Source organism: Amyelois transitella, chromosome 4 (assembly GCF_032362555.1).
Source record: "Amyelois transitella isolate CPQ chromosome 4, ilAmyTran1.1, whole genome shotgun sequence".
In the NCBI taxonomy this organism is placed as follows: domain Eukaryota; kingdom Metazoa; phylum Arthropoda; class Insecta; order Lepidoptera; family Pyralidae; genus Amyelois; species Amyelois transitella.
In genome coordinates, this window is record NC_083507.1 from 10,544,393 (window position 1) to 10,568,106 (window position 23,714).

General features: G+C 39.3%; 1 protein-coding gene across 1 annotated transcript; it reads right to left on the minus strand.

Annotated features, from left to right (window-relative positions):
• Positions 1-889: 889 nt before the first annotated feature.
• Positions 890-23,394, minus strand: LOC106139323 (probable phospholipid-transporting ATPase IIB). Its single transcript, XM_060954444.1, has 19 exons — positions 23,202-23,394; positions 23,028-23,130; positions 22,598-22,800; positions 20,612-20,854; positions 18,760-18,980; positions 17,916-18,123; positions 17,277-17,499; positions 15,801-15,987; positions 14,904-15,019; positions 13,245-13,382; positions 12,669-12,842; positions 9,740-9,910; positions 6,994-7,179; positions 5,394-5,580; positions 4,913-5,088; positions 4,268-4,372; positions 3,578-3,704; positions 2,239-2,442; positions 890-1,848 (listed from the first exon to the last, which is right to left on the minus strand). Exons 1-19 carry the CDS (start codon positions 23,252-23,254, stop codon positions 1,712-1,714), a joined length of 3,162 nt encoding a protein of 1,053 aa, XP_060810427.1. The 5' UTR covers positions 23,255-23,394; the 3' UTR covers positions 890-1,711.
• Positions 23,395-23,714: the final 320 nt, after the last annotated feature.

Here is a 23,714-nt window from a genome sequence, read left to right on the forward strand (position 1 = left end):
TAAACTATTAAAAACATTTGTGACAAAATCTTTTAAATATTTCATATGAAAAACATCAAGCACTAAATCTCGAGACGCGCATATTCTGAGACAAAAGTAAAATAACAAAATGATTTAACTTTCCAACAGAGTACATATCACAATTACCTAATTCCCTAATAAAATAAAGCATGAAAAAACACTTAGGTCACAAAATTAATGGTAGAATTTCATTAACATCGATTTCGAGAACAGAATCAATCAAATATACTTGTTGCAACAAAAGAAAAATAATAAAAAGGCAAATTAATTAAAAGTTTAAAAGGAATATAGTGTAGATAGATATTATGACGTGGATAAGAGGTGGTTAAGAGGTGTCTGATAGAAAAAGACAGCAATAGTTTACTCAGCCTTTTGTCATAGAAAGAATATGGGACTATATTATTCCTATTACGATTAATATCAATACCATACGGCTGAACGTGACCTCCAAGTCTTTTCGACATTGTGGCCTCTGTATACCCCGTAGGGGATAAAGACGTAACTATATGTAAATTATGTATTATTGCGGTTTCTATTATCTTTGTAGCGCACAATCTCATACAAATACTACATTCAGTATAGGTCCTACAAAATTGCATTCTTATAGAAAAATTACCGTAAGTATAAAATTTAAGGCCAACTGCACACTGGCGCCACATCGCTCTACTCGATACAAATATGCGTACTCGACTTCCCCGGAATTTTATTATCACGACATTTATGTCCGACAAAATACTGAAATATCTGTCAGGCTCAATGGTTGTAAATCCGCCAATTGTGATATACATTTGTATTTTGTACAATAGACTTTAAATAAATAAATATCTCTAATTATTCCGCATTTATATAAACAGAGGTTTTATATAAAAGGTTTTTATTATAAAAGCGGTTAACAAAAAAATTTAAATTAGCTTAATGTTTTTTTAGCATAATCATAGTTTTCCACATTTTTTAAATATATTATTTCATGATTATGCCGAAAATTCTAATGCAGTCTTCAAATTATGTAAAGTTTGACAGAAAAAAGTGCAATATTTTCACTAATATAATCACCTCATTTACTCAATATAACTATTTTGTGTTGGTATTAGTATATGGAACGCAGAACAATCTTTACCTAACTTTTATAGAACCCAATATGAATCCTATATTGGAGTGGCGTCACTACATTTTTTTGAAAAACTTACACCCCCTAATTCCTGTTTATTTTCCCACAGTAAATTTATCAACGAAAATTGTAAACAAAAATATACCTGCTCGAATAGTTCAAAAAGGGAAAATTAAAAATTCGTTAATAAAAATAATTAATCGTAAAATGCAATACTGAGCCGTATAATAATTTTAGAGAACAGATCCATTCACGAAATAAATTTAAATAAATCAGATCGATTTTTGCCTGCACCGTTCGCATATCATGCAACATTCCAATTCGGTCGTGTTACATCAACAAATATAAGCCTTACAAATAATACAAGTCATTACTCAAAACACCTAAACAGTGCATAAGACACGAAGAGATTATGTGAATCACGTTGAAATATAAACCGTAAAGTTCATAAAATATAGCTTGAACTCTATGGCAGATGCCAAATGCATTTATGCTCTGTCTTTTTCGCACCTACGTAATAGATATCGTTCCATCCTGCTGTCACCGAGATCAACAATATAATTTTATGGGCTACAAGTATGGCTATTGTCGTATGTTTTTGTACTGGCGCGCACTCCACTTTCTGTGCATGTATTTCACTATGTATAGCGGTAGGCACGATATGAGAGTTATGGTAGTCACTTTCCACCAGAAGTCCCAATGTCTGATGAAATCAGCGTCTGTGGTGTAAAGGGAAATTTTCGATAAGTAATACATACATACATATATATGGTCACGTCTATATCCCTTGCGGGGTAGACAGAGCCAAAGTCTTGAAAAAACTGAATGGCCACGTTCAGTTATTTGGCGATAAAATTGAGATTCAAATAGTGACAGGTTGCTAGCCCATCGGCTTAAAGAAGAAACCTTGTTTAAGCCTATCCCTTAGTCGCCTTTTACGACATCCATTGGAAAGAGATGAGAGTGGTCCTATCTCTTTTTTGCTATCGTTACCACGAACCACACGACACGATAAACACGGTACGGTGACAATTATTAAGCGATATGAAGTATCCTATAGTAATGAATACAATTTCGAATCTCGGTAAAATAAATCAACATCAACTCACCGAAATAAGACGTGAATATCAACAAGGTGGCCGTGTACATGAGCAGGCTGGCCAGCTCGGCGGCGGCCATGAGCCGGTGCCACGTGACCACGGTCAGCGCCACCATTATCAGCTCCGTCAGTATGAGCGCCGTGTAACTGATCTCGACGATGTGAATCAACTGGTCCTCGAACAGGACTAGAGCGCCGTACATTATCACTGCACCTGTGGAAATAACATTTCAATAATTATTTTTCATTCTTCGTGGCTTGCAATGACGGCTTCTTTGGCACGGAAGCATTGGCGCACTATATGTAAATTCAAAATACATACGGTCACGTCTATTTTCCTTGAGGGGTAGACAGAGCCAACTGTCTTGAAAAGACTAAATGGCCACGTTCAGCTATTTGGCTAAATGATAGGATTGAGATTCAAATAGTCACAGGTTGCTAGCCCATCGCCTAAAAAAATCCCAAGTTTGTAAGCCTTTGGCGCCTTTTACGACATCCATGGGAAAGAGATGGAGTGGTCCTATTTTTTTTTTGTATTGGTGCCGGGAACCACACGGCACCGTATTAAATTCAAAATCCTATCGAAAAATTGTCGGAAACAAATGAAACGCAATGCCCCAAATGTAAAACTGCATATTCACAATGGGCAAAGTTCGTTTAAGGATTGTGTGCTTTATTGCAATGTGATAAAACCCATTTTTGAACGGTACATACACAGAAATATATATATATGCGCATTACAAGAACTGCAAATATAGAAACTTTCTAGAAAATTTATAAGCTCTTGTAGGTTTCTTAACGAGACATGAATTATATTACCTCACGTGCACATTTTATTTTAAACATTATCAATTTACCACCTCAAAAATTGGTGAATTTATAAACTAACGGATATCCATTGGTAAGATGTTAAACGATTCGACCAATTGCTTTTAATTTTACGCTTCTTTAAATTATGACAAATAACACAGCTCCGGTCGGTGTTGACAGTTGCAATAGACTTATATGCAATAAGACTGAACAAATTATAAATTTATCATTGTACATACATCCATATCACGTCTATATCCCTTGCGGGGTAGACAGCCACCAGTCTTGAAAAGACTGAATGGCCACGTTCAGCTATTTGGCTTAATGATAGAATTGAGAATGCCGTGTGGTTCCCGGCACCAATACAAAAAAGAATAGAACCACTCCGTCTCTTCCCATAGATGCCGTAAAAGGCGACTAAGGGGTAGGCTTACAAACTTGGGATTCTTTTTTAGGCGATGGGCTAGCAACCTGTCACTATTTGAGTCTCAATTCTATCATTTATCATTGTATTTGTCGTAATATTTATAAAGTCTTACCTTGGTATATAGATATCCCCGTCCAAATATAGAACGTTTTGTAAGAGAGCTGCCTGCCTTTAGTCAACTGTTTGTACAATTGTGGATATCTTAACGCTGTTGTGCTCGGTATGTCCCTATCTAGTACCTGTAAATAAATTGAGAAGAGTATGTCAATAAAATACTTAACGAGTTACAAGATTATATAACAAAAAAACAGTTTTTGTATAAATAAAATATACAAAAACCCAATATCGTACCAAGGCGGGTTTGTTTTTAAGTGGAGTCCCTTCCAGTCAACCTTTAAATTTAACGGAATATTTATAAAATTTTTGGTAGTCTAATAGAATTTAGATTAGGCTTCACTTAACCCTCAACTTAACTAAACTGAACTCTGCCTACCCCTCCGGGTAAAAGGCGTGATTTTATGTATATAAGTATGTATGTAAACAACTTTCTTACTACCAGGTAAATTGCAGTCAAATTAAAAAAAATATATTCTTGTTTAACACATAAATTTATAAATGTTACAATAGAAATTTCTATCATTAAGCCAAATAGCTGAACGTGGTCATTCAGTCTTTTCAAGACTGTTGGCTCTGTCTACCCCGCAAGGGACATAGACGTGACCATATGTATGTATGTACAATGGAAACAAATAATTTAACATTTGTATTATTTTAAAATATTAATGTTTACATGAGAACTCACCAAAGAGAATACTGGTAACATGGTATATATGGTTCCGTAGCCCACCATCAGGAAGCCGGGGTATAGAGACACCGACGAGAAGTAGAACACCACGGAGAACACGGCCTGCAAACAAAAGTCTGTTTAAAAATAGTGTACTTTTTGTTTTCTTTTAATACTAGCTTTCGGCAGCGGCTCCGCCCGCGTGCTAAGTAGGTATCCTGTATCCTTTTCCGTACAACATTATGTATTATGTATGCAAAATTTTATAAAGATAGGTTTAGTAGTTTAGCTATGAAGAATCGAGGTAACAATATTTTCTTTATAACAACATGAAGAAATTATTTTTCAAGAATTGAATTCTTTTCTGTCAGGTTTCTTGAGACCGGACTCTAATTTAGAAAAGCACATTGACAGCATGGACCCGAGGACTCTGATGCCCACGTCCCCGGTGACAGCGGGGCGGACGCAAGCTGCACTGTCGCTACACACCTGCATAGTGGACACGATCAGGCCGCGATGCACGATGAACAGACACAGCGCGGCGGAGCGCATGGCGGACCGCCGGCCGTGCACCAGCAGCAGGCGCGCCAGCCCAGAGCACTGTCTGATGCTCACGTCCCCGGTGATAGCGGGGCGGACGCGAGCTGTACTGTCGCTACATACCTGCATAGTGGACACGATCAGGCCGCGATGCACGATGAACAGACACAGCGCGGCGGACCGCATGGCGGACCGCCGGCCGTGCACCAGCAGCAGGCGCGCCAGCCCAGAGAACTGTCTGATGCTCACGTCTCCGGCCAAGGAGGCGGCGCGGCCTTCGGCGCCTTCTATACCCACGCCTGGTGAAAAAACAAATTATTTAATAAAATAATAATATTGTTTTGACAACAATCATATTAAAAAGCGATTTTTTAAATACTATACATAGTCCCTGTACGAATTAAGAAATAATAATTTGAAATATCTATTAAAAAAGATTTCACAAGCACGTACCAATCTCACTGTAGCGTAGCAATTCATTTGTAGCCGATAATAACACTGTCAGTTATCCGTATCGGCTACGACGGGTCCTAGTCACTCGTAACAGTCTACGACCTCTTGTATCTTAAGAATCTCGTAGCAGTCTACGACGTAGCACACTCACCCACGTCGGCCTCCTGTATCATGGCGACATCGTTCCCGCCGTCCCCGACCGCCGCTACGACGTGTCCGCGGGCTCGTAGCAGTCTAGCCACGCGAGCCTTCTGTGTAGGCGAGCACCGCGCTACGACCACGCCGCTACACCGTTGTAGCACCTCTACGAATTCCTCTTCGTAGAAGCGGAGGCAGATCTGAAACAATCAAATAAATTTATGTTAAAAGGAGAGTACCTACGCTCGCGGCTCCGCACGTAAAAATACCGTTAATTTCTAGACGATTGCCGTGTGGTTGCCGACACCAATACAAAAAAGAATAGGACCATTCTATCTCCATCTCTTTCGATGTCGTAAAACGTGACTAAGGGATAGACTTACAAACTTTGGATTTTTTTTTAGGCGATGGGCTAGCAACGTTTCACTATTTGAATCTTAATTCTATTATTAAGCCACACAGCTGAACGTGGCCTTTTAAGACTGTTGGCTCTGCCTACCCCGCAAGGGATATAGACGTGTGTGTATGTATTTCCAGAGGAATTTTAAAATTGGATTGGTACCGCTAAAGAAAGTAGTGTTTAATTTTATTTTTATACATATATATCACTCACGTATTTTTGTTAGGTCTTTCGTACACTAGTACTAAGGACTGCGGTCTGAAATAAAGAATTTGAATTCGAATAGTCTGATGTAACTTGTCTCTATCTACCCCGTATAGGGAATAAAAAAAACGTGTTATACATATATATATACCTCCAAGGTCTCCCCCTCGATGATGAGGTCGGTGTCGTCCCTGGCAGCCAGCTCCCTCAGCAGCTGGTTGGCGTCCAGTCTGCGGCCGCACCGGTCCGCGGTGTGCCACCCGTTGCGTTATACCTTTATACACATATAAATACCTCCAAGGTCTCCCCCTCGATGATGAGGTCGGTGTCGTCCCTGGCACCCAGCTCCCTCAGCAGCTGGTTGGCGTCCAGTCTGCGGCCGCACCGGTCCGCGGTGTGCCACCCGTTGCGTTATACCTTTATACACATATAAATACCTCCAAGGTCTCCCCCTCGATGATGAGGTCGGTGTCGTCCCTGGCACCCAGCTCCCTCAGCAGCTGGTTGGCGTCCAGTCTGCGGCCGCACCGGTCCGCGGTGTGCCACCCGTTGCGTTATACCTTTATACACATATAAATACCTCCAAGGTCTCCCCCTCGATGATGAGGTCGGTGTCGTCCCTGGCACCCAGCTCCCTCAGCAGCTGGTTGGCGTCCAGTCTGCGGCCGCACCGGTCCGCGGTGTGCCACCCGTTGCGTTATACCTTTATACACATATAAATACCTCCAAGGTCTCCCCCTCGATGATGAGGTCGGTGTCGTCCCTGGCACCCAGCTCCCTCAGCAGCTGGTTGGCGTCCAGTCTGCGGCCGCACCGGTCCGCGGTGTGCCACCCGTTGCGTTATACCTTTATACACATATAAATACCTCCAAGGTCTCCCCCTCGATGATGAGGTCGGTGTCGTCCTTGGCACCCAGCTCCCTCAGCAGCTGGTTGGCGTCCAGTCTGCGGCCGCACCGGTCCGCGGTGTGCCACCCGTTGCGTTATACCTTTATACACATATAAATACCTCCAAGGTCTCCCCCTCGATGATGAGGTCGGTGTCGTCCCTGGCACCCAGCTCCCTCAGCAGCTGGTTGGAGTCCAGTCTGCGGCCGCACCGGTCCGCGGTGTGCCAACCGTTGCCGCCGCCGAGCGACAGCGAGCGAGCGATGCACAGAGCCGTTTCCAATTTATCACCGGTCAACATCCAGATCTGTAGAAGGAAGGTTGCTAGTTAAATGTTAAGGAACTATTTTAGAAAAACTAATTTATCACCGGTCAACATCCAGATCTGTAGAAGGAAGGTTGCTAGTTGAAATGTTTAGGAACAATTTTAGAAAAACTAATTTATCACCGGTCAACATCCAGATCTGTAGAAGGAAGGTTGCTAGTTGAAATGTTTAGGAACAATTTTAGAAAAACTAATTTATCACCGGTCAACATCCAGATCTGTAGAAGGAAGGGTTGCTAGTTAAATTTTTAGGAAGAATTTTAGAAAAACTAATTTATCACCGGTCAACATCCAGATCTGTAGAAGGAAGGTTGCTAGTTTAATGTCAAGGAACTATTTTAGAAAAACTAATTTATCACCGGTCAACATCCAGATCTGTAGAAGGAAGGGTTGCTAGTTAAATGTTTAGGAAGAATTTTAGAAAAACTAATTTATCACCGGTCAACATCCAGATCTGTAGAAGGAAGGTTGCTAGTTTAATGTCAAGGAACTATTTTAGAAAAACTAATTTATCACCGGTCAACATCCAGATCTGTAGAAGGAAGGGTTGCTAGTTTAAATGTTTAGGAACTATTTTAGAAAAAAAAAACGAGCAAACAAAATCAGCAGATAGTTGAACTTCTTAGAAATCCATCGAACACTTTTTGCAATTGTTCGTGTTACGAACTCCTTTCTAAAGATCAATTATATTGTAATTTAAAATAAGAAAAAAAAGAACAATTCAAAAAATTCAAATTTCAAAATTTTTAATAATTATTATAGGATACTTCATATCGCTTAATAATTGTCAAAACGTATGGTTTAACAACATTGGTTGACGTCAAATAAATTACTTAAAACTAAGTTTACTGCCGCTTCCAAGGCGTCAGTGCAGAAGAAGCGGTAACAAACTGCAATAATAAATGACAGTTTTTTGAGCGTGCATCATCCTTTCTTTGCCAGCGCAAATATTTTATCACTTTCAGCATACATCCTTTAGTTCGCTCTGTATATGTCCCCGTGAATGATAAAGAAGTGATACAATGTAAAATAAGCTGATGCCTTAACGGCCACATTTATTCTTACTCTCACAAATATTGCAGTTAATTTTTGTTTACATTGTACCAAATGCCGATTCGAGAATTCGAGATACACACAAGGTCATAAAAGCAATATGAAAATAACAACTTTTGTGAAAATAGAACCGCCTCTAATCAATATCCTCCTTTTTTGAAATGGGTTAAATATATAATATCTTCTCCTTGTGTACAAACACTTTCCTTTAAACCGCATCACTACCGCGACTACAACACTACAGCGAAATACGCATACATACAGGTCAATTTGAGAACCACCTTATTTTTGAAGGCGATAAAATCGTCAATCCTCGCTGTTACTTCGCAATGGCGGCTGTTCTCTATAATACATTGATTGATTGATCAACGAATCATACCTTGATGCCGGCGGACCGCAGCATCCTCAACACAGCCGGGACATCATCAGCGAGTCTGTCTTCCACTCCAGTCAGCCCGAGCAATGTCAACCCTCGCTGTAAATTCGCAATGGCGGCTGTACCTATAATATATTGATTGATTGATCAACGCATCATACCTTGATGCCGGCGGACCGCAGCATCCTCAACACAGCCGGGACATCATCAGCGAGTCTGTCTTCCACTCCAGTCAGCCCGAGCAATGTCAGCCCTCGCTGTAACTTCGCAATGGCGGCTGTTCTCTATAATACATTGATTGATTGATCAACGAATCATACCTTGATGCCGGCGGACCGCAGCATCCTCAACACAGCCGGGACATCATCAGCGAGTCTGTCTTCCACTCCAGTCAGCCCGAGCAATGTCAGCCCTCGCTGTAACTTCGCAATGGCGGCTGTTCTCTAAAATACATTGATTGATTGATCAACGAATCATACCTTGATGCCGGCGGACCGCAGCATCCTCAACACAGCCGGGACATCATCAGCGAGTCTGTCTTCCACTCCAGTCAGCCCGAGCAATGTCAACCCTCGCTGTAAATTCGCAATGGCGGCTGTACCTATAATATATTGATTGATTGATCAACGCATCATACCTTGATGCCGGCGGACCGCAGCATCCTCAACACAGCCGGGACATCATCAGCGAGTCTGTCTTCCACTCCAGTCAGCCCGAGCAATGTCAACCCTCGCTGTAAATTCGCAATGGCGGCTGTACCTATAATATATTGATTGATTGATCAACGAATCATACCTTGATGCCGGCGGACCGCAGCATCCTCAACACAGCCGGGACATCATCAGCGAGTCTGTCTTCCACTCCAGTCAGCCCGAGCAATGTCAGCCCTCGCTGTAACTTCGCAATGGCGGCTGTTCTCTATAATACATTGATTGATTGATCAACGAATCATACCTTGATGCCGGCGGACCGCAGCATCCTCAACACAGCCGGGACATCATCAGCGAGTCTGTCTTCCACTCCAGTCAGCCCGAGCAATGTCAGCCCTCGCTGTAACTTCGCAATGGCGGCTGTTCTCTATAATACATTGATTGATTGATCAACGAATCATACCTTGACGCCGGCGGACCGCAGCATCCTCAACACAGCCGGGACATCATCAGCGAGTCTGTCTTCCACTCCAGTCAGCCCGAGCAATGTCAGCCCTCGCTGTAACTTCGCAATGGCGGCTGATGTTCTCTCGTTGCGGTGAACGATACTGAGACGGGCTTCTTTGTATTCCGTCTGTAAAAAAATAGAGTCATTACCGATCAGTTTATTTATTTATGTATTTAAAATTATTTCCTTCTTCTGCTCCCTTACTGAACTCATTGTGTAAGGTAAAAGTTTGTGAGTACCTTCACTGCGTCTCATCTATTGAGAAAATAACAAAAATCCGCCATTATACAATTTTGATAAAATACAAAAACGTATGAGCTGTAGTCTTCCTGCCAATTATTAATTTAAGCAATCAATCTTATTTTTTGGCGTATCCCATTTTTAATAACTCCCACTTTTATTCCCGAGGTCCAGGGGCGTATTTTAAGATTGCGCGCTCCGGGCTCCTGCAGCTTTCCGCCCCATCAAGGAATGAAAGAAAACAAAAAAAAAGTTATCGATTTTATATTTTACAATTTTTTTCTGTGGACAAAATTTTTGACAAATTCGTTTATTATATCGTCATAATCAATTTTATTTGTTAAATCGGCTTCGATGTTCAAAATTGCCAAATTATTAAGCCGTTCTTCGATAAGACGCGATCTTAAATAGTTTTTTAACCGTTTGAGTACCGAAAATGAGCGTTCTGCACTACAATTCGTTACTGCAGTACAAAGAAATATGCGCAACGCAATTTCAATGTAAGGAAACGCCACTTTCAGATCCTTTTTATTAATTAATAAGTTTAGTTCGCGTAAACTTGTTTCAGTTTCTTGTCCCTGAGACGGCAAAAAATTCTTTAATAGTATGCATTCATCCTTTAAATCATCCGCAAGATCAGTAGGATAAGACTTTTGGAGTGATAATGCGTTCAATTTAATTTCCGCCTCAGATAGTGTACTTAAATTGAATAGAAATGCAAATTTTGCGGTTACAGCGTCATAGGATGTTTTACGCTTCCTTAACTCGCCCAACAATTGGTCGCATATTGGCAAAAAAGTATTCACTTTGAAATAGTCCCGTCCTTGTAAAATTACTTCTCCTTCGCGTTGCTCATCGTCTCGTTTTTTTCTTTTTGTTATCCTTTTCCGGCTATCTTTGTAATCTTCAGTACACTTTTCTTTTCCAGCTTTTTCAAATGCATCGAATAATTCGCGTTGATTTTTCACAAAAGTAATCAGGGAATCGTAAAGGTTGGAGACTACCTCAACGTTTGTGTCCACACCTTGCAAAACTTTAGAAACGGTATTAAATTGTTTTAGAACTGATCCCCAGAATTCCGATAATATCGCTGTTTCTAAGGAATTCAGTTGAGCCAATAAACCTGTAGCTTCATTTTTGATTAAGGCTTTTTGTTGCGAAGAGTTACTTTTTATTGCTTCCAGAGCTTTAATTATTTGTTCCCAATTTTTATTCAGGCTCGAGCAAGCATCATCTCTTGCCGACCACCGCGTATGTGACAAACTTTTAACGGTTACATTTTCAGATTCCGTTAAAAATGTTTGCAATATATTTGTACGTTCCGTTGATCCTGTAAAAAATACGTACAGATTTTGCAGTACTCCAAAAAACTTTGTAGCTTCTGGGCAACACTCAGCTGCTGAGGATCCGATCAAATTTAAGGAATGTGCGGCGCAAGGTATATATGTTGCATACTGGCATTTTTCTTTAATCTTTGCCTGCAGGCCGTTATACTGCCCCGACGTGTTGCTTGCATTATCATAAGACTGACCTCTACAATTGGCAATATCGATATTTAGTTTGTCAAAAGTCTTCAAAATTGCTTGCAACATGTCTTCTGCTTTGTGACCAGTATTTGGCAGAAAGCAAAGGAAACGTTCAACTGGTTCTGCATTATCTTGAACAAATCGCACAATTAAAGAAAGTTGATCTTCATGGGTTATGTCCGGAGTAGAATCAACACTAAAAGAAAAGTATTTGGCTTTTTGTAGTTGCCCAATTATTGTTTCGGTAACTTTGTCAGCCATAATTTTAATAATTTTTTCATATGTTGCAAATGATAAGTAAGAGGTGCTGCCCTTTCCTGGGTTGCCAAAATGCTCAATATGTTTGGCAAGAAATGGATCAAACTCTGAAATAGCTTCCAACATCATCAGAAAGTTTCCATTATTTGTGGATCCAAAAGGGGCGGCTTGCATACTTCAATTAATTTCGAATTTCTCCAGACATGATATCCACGCACAAGACAAGGGGCGGCTTTCATACTTTAATTGAATTTCAAATTTCTTCAGACATTAAATCAACATGTGGCTCAGGGGCGTTCTAGGCTTAAGTCTGAAAATATTTTTTTTATTTTTTCAAACTTCCAAACCAAAGCCCTAGCCCTGGGCCGCCCCTCACGGCCTGCCGCCCCGGGCTATAGCCCTTCTGGCCCTAGGGTAAATACACCCCTGCCGAGGTCATAGAAGATTAAAAACTCAATCACATAACACACCTACCTGTGAATCACGATAAAAGATGGATCGATGATTTTACCTAGGGAAGGCATGATCGGAATAAAAGTCACATCTACCCGGCTGAAAGAAATTGAAGGAAAAACCGTTGTTTTAAACTTTGAGCGATTTGTACCTACTTTATTAATACGTATATAGATGTTTGAGCTAGCAACCTGTCACTATTTGAATCTCGATTCCATCATTAAGCCATACTCTGTTAGCTCTGTCTAAAAGGATAAAGTATGTAAAGTATATTAGTATATTTATGTATATAGTACATATATGTATGTATGATATTTATAAACACAATATAACCATCAAACAAGCGATTCTCACTATTCATTTAAGTGTGACAACCAAAAAACGGTGATTAAAATATCAAACATCACCTCGAACTCAGTATATTCCGCCTTGGTGAGAGTCCGCTTGGCGACGACGAGTGTGCGCAATCCATCGGCGGCCAGGCGCGTGCACTCCGCCGCCAGCCAGGACGACTGCAGCAATGGAGCGAGTGCTACATCAGCGCCTTTCACGTAGTATGTGATTTCTTCGCTATTTTCTTCCTGTAAGTGAAAGGAGAAATAATGTCGGATAATTGGATATTGGACGATGTTAAAACTCAATTTTTCATTGAATTCCTTTTGTTGTCGGTTATATTTATATGTACTAGATGTGCCCGCGACTTCGTCCGCGTGGAATAGTTATCTTGGGCATCATTGAAGCCCTCAAGGATGAATAATTTTCCCCGGTTTTTTTTCACATTTTCAATTATATCTGCACTCCTAATAGTTGCAGCGTGATGTAATATAGCCTAAAGCCTTCCTCGATAAATGGTCTATTCAACACAAAAAGAATTTTTCAATTCGAACCAGTAGTTCCCGAGATTAGCGCGTTCAATCAAACAAAGAAACTTTTCAGCTTTATAATATTAGTATAGATTTAAAACTTTGAGGACGAGGACTTACCTGCACGATGATGCCCATCATCTTGCTCTCGCTGGTGAAGGGGAATATCTGCAGAATGCTGAACTGCATCAGTTCGTTGGCAGCGCGGAGTTTCAAAGAGATGTTGTGAAGGTCCCGACGGTATAGCGATACGCCCATCTGGAATATATAGATAATAAATAAAGGCATAGATCAATATAGGAATATCAGTGGTAATCCTACTACTATTATAAAGGCGAAAGTTTGTATGGATGTATGGATGTTTGTTACTCTTTCACGCAAAAACTACTGAACCGATTACCATGAAATTTGGTATGTAGGTAGCTGAAGACCCAGAATAACACATAGGCTACTTTTTATCCCAGAGTTCCCGCGGGATTGATAGTGTTTCCATGCGGACGAAGTCGCGGGCGGCCTCTAGTATTATAATATCTTCTTCCTCCTTACATACATATTATGTGGGCAATCTACTTGGTATACGCCATAGCAACGGTTGCCATAATTTTGTTTAGTAAGAAAAATGTCATTTATAATTTTATTGTCATATATTTTTATTTATAGTATATAATATATATAGTATAGAATAATATAGTAATTTTAATTAGATTATTTCTATCTTTTCTTTTCTCCTTCTATCTTCTGTGGGAATAATTAAGTTTGTAACTATACTTCCTACGTATTACATACTTACCACTCTGAAGAGCCCTGAGTATGCCTTTGACCACGGAATCTGGGTTGTCATTGGGTTAGTGGTTTTTACACGAAGCGATTCCCGTCTGACTTTCGCAACCTTTTCAAGGAAACCTAACCCGTTTTGGATCAATCATAGTTACACATCCAGTTGACTGAATGTGTAGGTTTTCGCACGATGTTTTCCCTCACAGTAAAAGCATCGGTTTGTATTCAAACTAATGTACATAACTTCGAAAATAGTCATTGGTACGTGGCCGAGGTGGGATTCGAACCTGTGCCTTTTGCGCCACACGCATTTTAACCGGCCACCATACAAATTCGACCACCCACGCTCCAAATGGTCATATTATTTGACAGTGTCAATAGTGCCCGACTAGTTAACAATGTGTCTAAACATACTTGAGAAATTCAATAGTTTTCGCTAATGCCTTCGGCTATACTCTTCTGGCGGTAAAAAAAAAACAACCTGAACAAACCTGCACTTACCTACAGCAGCCCTGACTGAGTTACATAACAGTGAAATTTATTTAAACCATACAGAAGTATCTCTTAACTAGGCTAACTCACTCAAGTAGACTTGTGGCGACATCTCTGATCTCTATGCCACAAACAAATAGCAGGGAAGATTCTAAATCGCGCTAGCAGAAGACGCAACTGGAAGAAATTTCAGCAGCAGGAGGATGAGTTGTTAGAAACTTGTCGACTTATAAGAAATAAGTTGCCGTGTGGTTCCCGGCATCAATAACAAAATAACAGGACCACTCTATCCCTTCCCCATGGATGTCGTAAAAGGCGACTAAGGGATAGGCTTACAAACTTGGGATTCTTCGTCTAGGCGATGGGCTAGAAACCTGTCACTATTTGAATCTTAATTCTATCATTAAGCAAAAACAGCTGAAAATAGCCTATCAGTCTTTACAAGACTGTTGGCTCTGTCTACCCCGCAAGGGATATAGACGTGACGTATGTATGTAAGAAATAAGTCACCATATCAGTCCATTTGACCAGCGCCACCTCGTCGGGGCTGGAGGCCTGGTAGTCGCACAGCTGCTGCTGAGGCACCGCCCCGCCGCAACTCTCCGACATCACTGAGCTGCCCATGTCTTAGAGAGAAGGAAACGCACTCATGTTATTATTTCAAAAAAGTATATATTGTGGGCAGATAGCACTGATAGTGACGTTTTGACCCTTTTAAAATCACTAGGTGTTACCCGCAATTACGCATGCGCCAATTTAGCGCCACTTACAAAAGAATACATGTTTTTTGCAAATTCTAAGGGAATTATACAATTGAAATGAAAGATAACCTATGTCCTTTTACAAATTCTTTATTATATATACACGAATATATTTCAGATTCGATTCAGTATATTATAACACGTGAAGAGATATCAGATGGGATATGTCCGCCATTGCAAGTGATTTATTTCTTTTATACGTATTATTTGTTGTAACTGTGTAAATTTCTGTGCAATAAAGATATTACAAACAGACAAACAAACTTCACTTTCGCATTTATAATATTATAGTTGGGATGTCACCTTTAAGCCCATGTTTTATAACAGAACTTTTGTTTTCGCATGGCGCAATAAATTTTTCATGCAGCTTCGCTTATGTCTTTTATTGCAAATTCCAGGAGAAGAAAACTATTTTCGGGATGAAAGATGTGTCTTTGTTTGTTCGTAAACGTTCCTGCTTTTTGGCATAATGTTACAGATGACATTTACTTAAAAAATTAAAATACACAGAAAACCAATTTGAAATAAAACATGTAAAGATGAGATTAATATTATGCTATATTATAATAAGAGAAAATGTGATTCAGTGAAATACGATTATTCTTGTACCAAAGACACCATATAACCTATCCGCGATAACACTTACCCGAAGCTGCTTCGTTTCCCCTCTCGTCTGCTTCGTAAACGGGAGTGACATTATGACATAACGCCAAAGCTAGCACTGCCTGCCACACCTGTCGGGGAGTGGGGGTGGTCATGTCGCCATCACCAATGGGAGAGGTGGGGAGAGACGCCGCGTCATTGGTTATGTACTGAGTGAGGAGGGCTTCCACCTGTAATTAAATGTAGTTATAAATGTTATTTACTTGACCGCTCGGCGATGACATGACTACGCGTGGCGTAATGTGAAGCCCCACCTAGAATTGTGTGGAAATAATACAGAATTAAAAGTACAGTTTACAGATATGTTTGGGAAATGTAAAAAAAACTTTGAAACTACTTTTGACCGATAAATACTTAGGTACACTAGACGAGTTTTATATTGACAATTAAATTATTTTTTATTATTATATATCATTATATCAATTAAATACATGTTGTAAATTATATTCATTTAAAATTTTTTAATAATGTTCTCTTCAAATATAATACGACATTTTTTTTATTGTTATATTCAACATAATAGCCGACATACACCTGCCCGCCGTTCCATATTATTTTAAAATTGCGATGCCCAACAGGGTTCATATTGTACCTATTTATAAGCAGTAACTGTAATTCAACTGATGTACTTTATGATATGCAATAAAGATTTTGAATTTGAATTTGGAAGTCAAGAGGTCAGGGGTGCGTAAACGCCACAGCAGCGCACTCCGAACATGATTCGGCGAGGGTAACCACAAGATTGGTAGAGTCATGAGTAGTGGAGGGACATTTCTGCGTTAGCTCTAAGTGACTCTATGACCACACTTGCGGCGGAGTGGGGGTAGTCATGTCACCATTAACGAAAGGGACGGTTAAGATGTTAGGGCGAGGATTACACGCCGCGTCATTGGTTATTTACTGTGAGAGAAATGCTTCTACTTGAAACTAGACGTATTTCTAACGCGGTGTATGAATGATGTTTATTGCTGCGTCGGCTTTTTTAAAGAGTAATACAAAACTAAAAGGATACTAAAGATATGCATTTCAAAATCTTTATTGCATAGATACTAGAGGCCGCCCGCGACTTCGTCCGCATGGAAACCGTATCAATCCAGTGGGAACTCCGGGATAAAAATCCTATGTTATTCTAGGTCTTCAGCTATCTATATACCAAATTTTATCGTAATCGGTTCGGTTGTTTTTGTGTGAAGGAGTAACAAACATCCACACTCACAAACTTTCGCATTTATAATATTAGTAGGATTCTATAGTACGTGAATTACAGTCACTGTGCATAAGTAGATACAATATGAATATATTAGTCAATGCCAGTACTGTTAGTTATGATCTGCAACACTATGTAGTTCTTCCAAACCACTCCACCTCTTTCTCTGATTGTCACAATAGACAAACACTACAATGATCATGCCTGGAGAATGATGACGACAACCACATGTCTGAAATACAAAAACCTCACCTCATGAAAATGCGTGCTATCAAACAGGGCATTCCCTAAATGCAGCTTTTGAAAGACCATCTCATTCTTCGTCAGGGTCCCAGTCTTGTCTGCCAACAGGTACTGGATCCGACCCAGCTCTTCGGGTATGGTGGTTGACCTCATGACTGTACCCTCGATCTTCTTGTCCCTTTGTATAGTCCAGGAGTAGAAGGCTTTGCCCATCTCCAGGTTGACTCGTAAACTACAAAGAAGATCTTTGTTAAATTTACAGTTCTATCACTTTTATAAAGCGCTTAAGCAATATACGACGGCGCAGAATATCTCAACCTACCGCCGAATCAAACAGAATGAAAAGTCAATAAAATAACGATCTTATTACAAATACGTTAAACTAAAATCCAAAAACAAAATGGCGCCAGCTAACTCTCTCGCCATAGTAGTATAATAGCGGTGAGTAAAGTTCACGGTTAGTTAAACTTAGGTTAGTAGGTTAGGTTTAAACGTTCAAATATTTTCGGCACATTCAATTTTTTTTACACATGAAGCGACTCTTGTCCGACCTCCGCAACCTTTTCAGGGGAACCCAAACCCGTATTGGATCATGCAACACATAAACTTGCCTGAATGTGAAGGTTGAAGTGTATCAGGATATCTTACCTTATAGGCACAATGTATGAGAACAGCAATATAAATCTGAAGAAGAAGCTGTACCACGGCCCAGTGAATCCCTTGAGAACTATCAATAAGAACGACACTAGTAGGGTGGCCACAAACAATAACTTTGTAAAGTCGTTCACTTGTAAGTCTAGTCGGCCGACTTTAGACCGCGGTGTCGCGTTGTTCATTACGCTACGTGTTTCGCTTCCTGGGAACAAAGCAATATTATGTCAAATAATAGATTAACATATTAATGGTATAATTTATTGCAAGGTGGTCTGAATCTAGAGGATAGGTATGTTTGTTCAGTTCACACATATACATATAAATCAGTATATAAATATATATAAATTATTATACATCTTTAAATATAATAATTTATATATACCTAATAATAAAGGATAAAGTTCCCTAATGGGGTAGACAGAAGACAATCACTGCAAGACTTGACTTGACCACAAGTGCCCACGTTGTGTTGAATGGCTTAAAGATAGTCATTCTTTCCATCATAAACTTGATGAAAACCTTGAATCTTAGCGAACCTAGAACAGAAATTATATAAAACAGACCCACTCCACAGAATATTCTCTATTTCCATGGAGTCACTCTTATTCGTCCAGTCTAGTACAGACGCATATATATGAACGAGTGGATCTTAGCAAACCTAGAACACAAGTCATACCCGTATAAATTACTAGTCCAGTAGCCTGCCCTGAAGCCACAACTGACCCGCTCCAAAGAGTGTTCTCAATTTCGATAGAATCACTTTCTTCTTCGTCCAGTCTGGTACAGGCGCCTATATATGAACGAGTGAATCTTAGTAAACCTAGAACACAAGTCATACCCGTATAAATGACTAGTCCAGTAGCCTGCCCTGAAGCCACAACTGACCCGCTCCAAAGAGTGTTCTCAATTTCGATAGAATCACTTTCTTCCTCGTCCAGTCTGGTACAGGCGCCTATGAACGAGTGAATGTCTTTCTCAGGCTTCTCTATAAAAATCTGAGCATTGATGTCCAACAGGTGAGCATCCGTCGGCAGCTTTTGTGTAGAAGTGAGTGGAATTCTGAAATTAAAATTTATTAATTAGGCTCGAATTAGAGTTGAAAAAAGGAATGAAAAAGTGAGAACTTACTTTTATGCAAAAAGTAGCCTTATGGCATCATAAGGCGACTGGAATTTCAATGCTATGGCCAAAGAGATTCAATCTTACAATTCTAACATACATACATATAGCCACGTCTATATCCCTTACGGGGTAGACAGAGCCAACAATTTTGAAAAGACTGAAAGGCTAGCTCAGCTTTACGGCATTATGATGGAATTGAGACAATTTCTACTTCTTTATTCCTTAAGGAATATTAGTATTTTATTATTATTATTAATATTCACGTAAGGAATATAAAAAAATGAAAGATTTGGTTAAGAAAGCTGTGATTAGAAAGAAAGAAGAGTATAAAGAGGATTTTGATAAAAGGCTATCAGAAGACTTTCAGTCAAATCTGAAAGTATTCTGGAAATCCGTAAGGTCAGCCCGAGGAAAAACTATAACCAGAGAGCTGACTAGGATCAGATGCCAGGATGGTAGCGTTGTGAAAGGAGAAGAATGTGTGCTAAAGATATGGAAGGACTATTTTGAGAGTTTAGTTGAAAAAAAGGAAGAAAATAAGAAAGAGTTCTGCTATAGCGAAGCAAAAGAGAATGAGATGGAAGGCGAAATTGAAATGTTTGAAATTGTGGAAGCACTTAAGAGTATGAAAGCGGGTAAGGCTGCCGGGTATGATAGAGTGTCGGTCGAGATGCTTAAAGCAGGAAAAGGCGTCGTAGCTAGACAGTTGTACTGCCTTTTCAATTTGTGTTGGAGAAGCGGCCGAGTACCAAAAGATTGGTGTAAGGCTGTTATTGTGCCACTTTACAAAGGAAAAGGGTCACAACTGGACTGCAAAAATTATCGTGGTATAAGCCTGCTTAGCGTCGTCGGCAAATTGTATGCTAAGGTATTGATTAATAGAGTCAGGAATGAAACTGATGACAAAATATGGGATGCTCAAGCGGGATTTCGAAAGGGAATGGGATGTACTGATCAGGTCTTTTCTTTGCGGTGCATAGCCGAAAAGTTTTTGGCCAAGAGTCAAAAAGTCTATTGCACATTCGTGGATTTGGAAAAGGCCTATGACAGAGTTGAGAGGAATGAATAGTTGAGAGGTATGACAGAGTTGAGAGTGGAAATGAGAGCGTTAAGGAGTATGTTGGGTGTGAAATTGAGTGACCGGATAAGGAACAGCGTGATAAGGGAATGTTGTGATGTGAAAGAAGATGTAGTTACAGGAATAGAAAAGGGTATGTTGAGATGGTTCGGTCATGTGGAGAGGATGAATGAAAACAGGTTGACTAAGCAGATATACAAGGAGAGTGTGGAGGGAAAGGTCGGGGTGGGAAGACCTAGACGAACATATCTTGATCAAATTAAGGACGTCCTGGTGAAGGGTCAGGTCAAAAGTGCCCGAAACCGCCGAGCTTGCATGAAGAGAGTTATGAATGTGGATGAAGCAAAGGAAGTATGCAGGGATCGTGGCAAGTGGAAAGAGGTAGTCTCTGCCTACCCCTCCGGGAAAGAGGCGTGAGTTTATGTATGTATGTTATTCCTTATATCCCCAACTTTCAGCACCTAACTCAGATATTCAATATGAGACTTACCGTAGCTTCCAATCGATTTCGCCATCCAACTGATCTGTCCTTATAAATACTGTTCCCATCGTCTCATTAGTTCTTAACAATATCATATCGGCCGGGACCCTCTGCCCTTTGTGCAGCATTACGATATCTCCGACCCTGAGCGCTGACGCTGGTACATGTTCTATCAGGAAAGGTCGGTAGCCTTCGTCGTTTGCGCTTAGTACTATTCTTTCGTAACGCTGCCTGTTCACTTCTCTGTCTCGCCTGAAATGACACACATAGTTTTGACTTAAGCCTCTACGATTGGGATGTACTTATAATTGTTAATTGTATTAAATAGTTGCCGCTTTTTCTACACCTGCATTTAGGAAGCAGTAGTAGATATAATTTATACTTAAGTTATGTCGACCTTGTATCCTATTTTGAATATAGATCTATTTCTATTTCTTGTTTCGATCACTGGTCAAATCATGATGATAAATTAACTTATTGACTTGTTTGCTCGTGCATTTGTTTGCATTAGTATACAACAGTGAATGGTCTTGTTATAATTATATCCCTGATGGTAGCCAGATTGGTAATAAAATTTTGAGTCATGTGTTAGTCTCAAGGTTTTTATTTCACTAGCAATGACTTGATAATGACCTTAGTTTACCGGAACATTACTAATGTATACCAAAATAATTTTAATGATCATGATCTAAATATGCCGTGTGGTTCCCGGCACCAATACATAAAAAGAATACGACCACTCCATCTCTTTCCCATGGATGTCGTAAAAGGCGACTAATGGATAGGCTTACAAACTTGGGATTCTTTTTAGGCGATGGGCCAGCAACCTGTCACTAGTTGAATCTCTATTCTATCATTAAGCCAAATAGCTGAATGTGGCCATTTAGTCTTTCAAGACTGTTGGCTCTGTCTACCCCGCAAGGGATATAGACGTGACCATATGTATGTATGTATGATCTAAATGCAGCATTTTGTCATACTGCCATCCATTTATTCCAAAACAAAATTCTTAAGTCATTAATTTCGCTTTTTGATACATGTTAAATCTTCGCTTCATAAGTAATAGCACAGTAATTATAGTACTGATAACAGAAACGGCATACAAAGCAATCATTGTTTTAGATAGTTTGTAATTGTTTAACACAGTATATGTACTAGAGAGGAATCTATAGTACTAATGTATATAATTTCCTCGCAAGGTTTGAAGGATAAATAATACAATGCTGTGTATGTTGTAGGTATTCCTCTTCCAAGAAGGAGACTAAAAGGGGGAATTTATATTCTTTGTGTAAAAAACACAGTCAAGATCAAATGTACATATTTTTAATGTCTATATTCCTTGCGGTGTAGACAAAGCCAACAGTCTTGAAAAGACTGAAAGGTCACATTCAGCTGTATGGCTCTATGATGGAATTGAGATTCGAAGAGTGACAGGTTGCTAACAAATAGCCTACAAGATGACAATCCAAAGTTTATAAGCCTATCCTTTGGCCTTTTTTCTTTATAGTACTTTGACTGTGATTTAAAAGCTACCAAAGCTGACTATCACTTCGTCAAGTTATTAGAAAAAGTATTTCTTATGTTGTCTTTCCTCTATTAATCCCTATCTGAAGAAAAGCCAGGGGAACGCTTCTTCACTATGACCTTGGATCAAGTAATTCATGTTTTATATGAAGTTACTCCCATCTTACCTCAACAACTTCTAAAGGAAAACCTAACCCATATTAGAGCATTGTATTTATTATATTTTGATCCCATTTTAAAGTAAGAGGCTGCAATGATGTCGATAAGACAAGGAGGCAAAACAAACCCTATTGAGATCACCTTAGTGATCACTTTCAGAAAATCACTGTTGTTTACTGCATTTCTAAGTCATGTTCTGTTGTTCCAGCTAATTGTTATTGATTGAAGGTTATCATTACACATAAACATGTTTCAGCAACTAGTATTAATTAGCAACATTTGTTCAAAACAGATTATTATTCAATAACTTACCTATATCTTCTAAAGTCATCAATAGCTTCTCTAAACAATGTCACAGCCAGTACAAACCCCAGTGGCCCCCAGTATGTGTAAATATAGCCTACACGGATACTTGGTATGAACTGGCTACATGCCATCACGAGGAAATACAAGTTGAGGAAGAATCGGAACTGTTCATACAGCACCAGCGGCAGGAATGTGAAGAAGTTGTATTTCTGAAAGGAGTTATCATTGAAAATAGTTGTTGCAATGATAGATTACTCAGACAATACACTAATATTTTCATTTTTAGTTTCGAGTTTCACCTGTACTGTTTAGGTATTATAGTAGCAATAAAATTATTCTTAACAAATTTAAAAAGTATCTATCAAAACTGTAAATGACTTACTTTTATTAAGGACAGTGCCATCAATTTATAAAATAGGTCTATAAAATTACTCACTTGATTACAAACATAGTTTGGAGGAAATTTTTCGTCAGGATGCTGACCCACATAAATAACTCTTGAGCTAAATTCTTTACGTTGAAATCCAGTAAATTTAAACCTGAAATATGATTTTACGAGATTATAAACAAAGGGATGTTGAAGATAAAAGGTAACATTGAACTTAATTACCTTGACCAAAAAGATTTACTTTTAGGCCTCGTCAGTAAAGGAGTTGTTTCCATCTTCACGTCATTTAATTTGCTCAGAAGCTATCGTTTAAATGGATTTCTTAAAATTATGAGTGCTCATTCACGTAATCAAAATAGGACAAAAGTTTATAAACACTTCGTCCAACATTTGAGAATTTGTCATTGTCACTTTGATTATTGTTGACGTTTGAGCAAGTTTTTGAAATGTCAAAGTCACAAAAGGCCAAAGACATTATAACGATATTCCACCGTGTTATACCCGTTCCATCTTTGTTGATGGAAAATTCGTAAGTTTGGAAGGGGTGTCTCAATTTTTTTCATAAATATCTATGTTCAAAACTAATAATACATCTACATACCTATGTCCAACATAATAAAAATAAAACAGTAGCTTGTGACAAGGAGGCCAATATTTTGTTCATTATTAAAATACGTATAATCTATCTGTACAGGGTACTTTGGCCACACGCTCATAATAATTCTTTATTAAACT